Source organism: Vigna unguiculata, chromosome 7 (genome assembly GCF_037176805.1).
Source record: "Vigna unguiculata cultivar grain cowpea cultivar isolate G323 ecotype 2 chromosome 7, ASM3717680v1, whole genome shotgun sequence".
In the NCBI taxonomy this organism is placed as follows: domain Eukaryota; kingdom Viridiplantae; phylum Streptophyta; class Magnoliopsida; order Fabales; family Fabaceae; genus Vigna; species Vigna unguiculata.
Window position 1 is genome coordinate 13,934,561 of NC_140798.1, and position 5,746 is coordinate 13,940,306.

At 31.7% G+C, this 5,746-nt stretch overlaps 1 protein-coding gene across 1 annotated transcript; it reads right to left on the reverse strand.

Annotated features, from left to right (window-relative positions):
* Positions 1–575: 575 nt before the first annotated feature.
* Positions 576–2,479, reverse strand: LOC114192454 (putative indole-3-pyruvate monooxygenase YUCCA8). Its single transcript, XM_028082183.2, has 3 exons — positions 1,700–2,479; positions 1,190–1,561; positions 576–1,094 (listed from the first exon to the last, which is right to left on the reverse strand). The coding sequence occupies exons 1-3, from the start codon at positions 2,369–2,371 to the stop codon at positions 867–869; spliced, it is 1,272 nt and encodes a 423-aa protein (XP_027937984.2). The 5' UTR covers positions 2,372–2,479; the 3' UTR covers positions 576–866.
* Positions 2,480–5,746: the final 3,267 nt, after the last annotated feature.

Genomic DNA, 5,746 nt, shown 5'->3' on the forward strand with positions numbered 1-5,746 from the left:
AGAGTGATTTTTTCCTTCCACCTTTTCATATTCACCTTTTCGTCTTTCATCACCCAAATTCAGAAAAGAACCCATTCTGCCTAGATTTATCTTATAGTTATAACTCATTCCACTTGTCCAAAATTAATGTTTCCAAAATTATGATTTAGAAATGAACTTTCACTCCGTTTTGGAATCACGTCAATTTGGAGTTCTACAACCCAAGATATTAACGTTTCTACAATACTGGATAGATTGGAATTTCAACATTTTTTTCTAATCCACATTTTAACAAAATTTTCAAGTTTCCTATAAGGCTCTAACCTAAAAATCATAAGTGAGTTCATATACAAATGAGGAACGTACCAGCAACTTTTAACGACGGTTTGATTTATTAGGCCGCTTCACTTTTAACCATCATTCTCTTGATAGTTGTTAAAAATTTTGCTAAAATTACAAAATTCTTTAAATAATTAACGGTGACTTATTAAACATTGTTAATAGATGATCTGATGAGGAAAATTCGTTTTATGCTAGTGTTATTATCTCTTAATATTAATAGGAAAAACCGATAGAAAACGAAGACGAGAATGAGATTGCAAATAAAATTGAAATTGTATCATTTAACTTGAAGAATGAACGTAGAAAAGAAAAAGAAAATAGTAAAATCAAAAAAGCCTCTTCATCCAGAGATTTTTCAAGAAGCCCACAAGGTGAAAACTTGGGCAGAGGGAGAGGGCTATGTACCTATATTTCTGTGTTATCTGTGTATATTTTTCTTCCTGTATTATTCTTACAAAAGATGTTGTTTTTTTATAAAACAACAAATTCCTAACTAAAAGAAAAAAACACTGCTTGCACGCTTGTATGTGACTTGAGAGTTTATTTCAGAACTGAGAAATGCAACGTCTATGAAAAGCAGTGGTACGATGTTTATGTTGCTTAGTATCTTGTTTCCAAAGATGAGCAATGTCTTGAGCGATTTTGACAGCATCGAAGGAGGCACCAGAGAGCCCTCTCCTTGTAAACCCAACAGCATATAGTCCAACATTTCCTTTCCAACCATTTGGGAATGGACACTTTGGGAAACCATTTTCCGAGAAAAATTCACCTTCCTGCAACAACAACAACAACATTAACAAAATCACATCATTTTCTATTCCTACAACACCCAACAAACATTTCACACTAAGTGGAAACAAATTCTCACCTGAAGCCAATAAGGGACGTTGCTACGGTACCCTGTCGCAAGCACCACTGCATCAACATCTTGTTTTTCACCATTAACAAGCTCCACGCAGCCATTGCCGAACCTCTTTATCGCAGGAACAACTTTTATGTTACCGGATCTAATTTTCTCCAACGTCCCAATGTCTAAAACAGGGGTCTTTCCCTTTGTGTTCTTCCACGATAAAGGACCTTCCGAAGGTCTTCTCAGCCCAAACTTCTCCATGTTCCCCAACACCAACCACGCCAGCACCAATAGAATTTTGTCCACTACCCAAAGTGGCAACCATTGTAGCATCAAAGTCGCCAATTCAAACGTCGACTTCCCAAACACTTCTCTAGGCAACACATGAACCTGGCAAACCAAAATCAAAGCAACCCCATTTAATCACCAACCTCCAAATTATTCAAAGAACAACTTGTAAAAATAAGCAATTTGAGTGGGTGATATTTTAAGACGTTGATATAATAAGTTTATAAGAGAAGGAGTTACCGGGCTACGAACAACGATGGAAGGAGAAGCAGTGTGGTTAAACAAGTCAAGCGAGAGTTCCATGCCAGAGTTGCCACAACCAACAACAAGAACTTTCTTCCCCTTGAATCTTTCCCCACATTTATACTGGCATGCATGAATAACATCTCCTTTGAATTCCCTCAACCCTTGAATCTCAGGCATGACGCACTCCGCATTCTCTCCGGTGGCCACCACCAGCCACCTGCAAATGTACTCAAACTCATTCTTCACAGAGCCACAGGTGGCAACGGTTTTCAGCCTCCACAGGCCGGTGGTTTCATCGTACCTGGCGGACTGGACACACTGGTTGAATCGTGGGTTTATGTCGAAGTGTCGTGCGTAGGATTCGAGGTAGTCAATGAATTGATTCTTGGAGGGATATTTGGGGAAGTGTTGTGGGAATGGGAGGTTGGGAAGCTGACAGAACTGTTTGGGGAGATGGAGTTTTAATCTGTCGTAAGTGCGTTTTTGCCACAGTGAGGCTATGCATTCGGCTCGTTCTAGAAGCATGAAGGGTACCCCTTCTTGTTTCAGACACGCTGCTGTGGCCAGTCCCGAAGGACCTGCACCTACGATCACAGGACCGTTCACCCAAATGCAACGTTTTGATAACGTCTCCTCGTAATCAACTAGGCGAAACAAGTTTTCCATTTTCACAAACTTGTGTTTTAGTTTTTTGGGTGTGGGATAACAGAAGCAGTTCTGCAATTTGGGAGAAATGAGTTTTTGGAGATTTGGAAATGTGAATTTGGATTGAAGGAAGAAAGGGTTTGGAGGTCCTTAAATAGAGGAGTTTAGGTTGTGATAAAAGTGGGAAGATTTGTCGTTGGTTTTCCATGTCACTTGATGGTTATTGTAACATTTTTGGCCTTTCTGATGGCAACACCCAGAAATGAGAAAGTATGACTATTGGAACTTGTAGCATAATTGACCACGTTGGTTGTTAATAATTGGAGCTTATAAGCATTAATTAATTTGCTCTTATACCATTATCTAACTGCAATAAAAGGGTTCATCTGTTGAGTCAAGCTATTATGCTTAAATTAATATGACTCCTAACTAACAAAATAACTATCATAACGGCAACTTCGTAAAAAAAAAACAATATCTGTATATATTTGAATTAATTTGACAGAGTTGAAACCAGCGAGCAGAAAGAATGGAAGAATAAAATATGGTTAGAACATGAGAGCAGCCGTTTGGAAAAAGCAAAGGGAGAACATGTTTGAAGGATTAGATGCTTTTGAATCATCATTTATTACATCATATGAAAACAGGTTGACTACCGAAATGGCCCCAAGAAACACATGAGGTCACGTGGAAAATATTTAGACTTTTAAGTCCTCACATTTAGTTATTTACTAGCAAAAATATAGAAGGGTGTAGATTTTTTTTTTTTTGCCATTTTTATTGTCTTGTTATATTTTTAGCAAAATAAAATTATTATATTGTTTGGAAATGAAAAATAAAAAAAATAATGAAGTAAAAAAGAATTTATTTAAATAAACGTTTAAAAGAGACAGTTAGGTAAATGGAAAACACTTATGCAAATAATAGATATGAAGGCTATATTTATTGACAATTATGCTCTCCTCCTTCTTATGTATTTTCAATTTCAATACTAGATATGATTGCAATTTTTTTTCATTTTATTTTCTGTCTTTGACATCCTTTTCGTTCCAATTTTATATTAGTTCTCGCCGCATAGATTTTACAGATTGTGATGCTAGAAATGTTTATTATTTAAAGTATCAATCATAAACAAAAATATGAACTTGAACGCGATGTCATAGAGGAAAAGGACGCTCTCATCCAACATTCGTTTGAAGTAATGTAATCAATTTAGATTTTTTTTTTTTGTTTTTCATTATAGATATTAGAATTTTATACTTTTATTATGCCAAGAAGTTTTATTTGAAAAATATTATATATGTTTTTGTCCTTCAACTTTTAGTAAAAGTTGAAATTAGTTCTTGTTGAAAACTTTGAACCAATTTAGTCTCTTATTTTTAGAAGTGCGTGAATTTAGTCATTTAAACCATTTTTTTTTTAAATTTATTTGACGTTTCAAACGCGTTTCACAGCTATCATTGAATCGACTATGTGTCAAACGATGTAAACAAACTAAAATATTATAATGAAATATATTTGAAACGAAATGTCAACTTAACTTAATAAAATTTGGTTAAAAGGACAAAAGTCACGCATTTACATGGTTAAAAGACTAAATTGGTTTAAGATTTTTAAGAAAGACTAATTCCAATTTTGACTAAAAGTTGAAAAATCAAAAACATATTTAACCCTTAAAAGAATTATGATTCTCTATTGATGTATGTTGGGCGTGTTGTTTCAATTATGAAAATTGATTATAATTTTAAAATTTATTTTGAGTTAATTAATATTCTCATCAAACGATAGTCACTTATTAATACATAATATAAGAAATTAAGTTTGTGATTTGGTCTTGTTAATTGATGTTATTCCATTTTTTAAGTAATTCCATGTAGTTTAATAGCATATATTTAGTATCAAAAGTCCTTGTGTATTTGTTGTGATCGATTTATATGATTAGAAGTTGAGGTACCTTAATAATTTTGACAGCATTATTGTTATATTTTGAGTTTAGTGAGAGAAGTTTATTAGATAATTAAATTGAGAAAGGAGAAAAGAATATGATTCGATAAGAAATTAGTATAAAATTGTTGAATGATAACACGGTTGAGTTAAAACGGCGTGTGGTAGCTATGGACAACTTCTAATTCACTGTATTTTGTCCTTGTGGGTGGGGAAGCTGCTATTTATATACATCTTTGACTTTTCCAAACTATTATAAAAACGGATTCCCCTTTTTCAGCTTAAAAATATGCCAAATGCCAATTCATCATTGTTTTTTTTTTAATTTAAAAATGTTGATATTAATGAGTATTTATATTTGATGAGAGAGGATTTATAGGAAAAAAAATAATAAAGAAAAAATCAATTTATAAAACAAATTGACATCGTGTACAATTCAAAACTTTAAGAATATTTTTTTTATATAGATTTTTTTTCTTATAATGTGAGACTTAGATTCACATTTAAATTTTTAATAATATTTTATATTAATTACAAATGAATTTAAATTATGTGTGATGCAAAGTTTATTTTATAACCCAATTTTGTGAGTAAAGTTTATCTTGTAGTTTATTTTCTATTATCAAGCTTTGTTGAGCATAAATGAGATATTTGCTATACGTGAATTCACACATATAAAAGTCTCAAATTTAAGATATTTAGTCTTTGACATGGTAAAATGCATTGAAAACTTGATCTGGATTAGAAATAAGATTATATTATAAGTAAATAACCTATTTTTAAAATAGTATAAGTATTTAATATGAATAAATGATTGAGAAATGTATAAGAAAAAAAAGAATAGAATAATTATGAGAATAATGTAGAATGTGGGAGTGAATAAGGGGTGAAATGGTATAAGGTAAGGAAGTGAGGAAGCACATCGAGCGAAAAGAATGGAAATGCGGTGTATGATAACACCTAATTTGATGCTTCAGGAATTTCTTCATCCATCTAATAGTAATAATAGAACACATGTACATGTTAGTGATGAGTTATGAGTGAACACAATTCAAACCCCAAATGCAATTTGGCATAAAACAATTAATTCTTTGATTTTATTCTAGATCTGCCTCAATTATTTACTTTCACCAACAAAATGTCTCTATTTACATATTTATATAATTAACTTTCAATCATTTAAGAAAAATAATACTCAAATATTCTCTTTAATCATATACTAGATAGATGCATATATTAAATGTTTATTGTTCAACTTTTATTTATACATTCATGTCAAAGTTATATAAAATAAATTTTATATATTATGAATTGACTTATCACTTAATAATATAATTTCAATCATGGTAATTTGTATAATAATGACTTTAAGAAAATAATAACAATTATAATTTCTTATTGGTTTATTGCATAAAAGCTTTTGTGCTAAGATGATAAAATTTATTTGAAAAT

Bases quoted from the DNA above. Each gene is read 5' to 3' on its own strand.
- LOC114192454 (XM_028082183.2), bottom strand. From the start codon at position 2,371: ATGGAAAACTTGTTTCGCCTAGTTGATTACGAGGAGACGTTATCAAAA. The intron at 1,562-1,699 runs GTAACTCCTTCT...TTGGTTTGCCAG, and splicing joins CCATCGTTGTTCGTAGCCCG to GTTCATGTGTTGCCTAGAGA. The intron at 1,095-1,189 runs GTGAGAATTTGT...TTGTTGTTGCAG, and splicing joins ACGTCCCTTATTGGCTTCAG to GAAGGTGAATTTTTCTCGGA.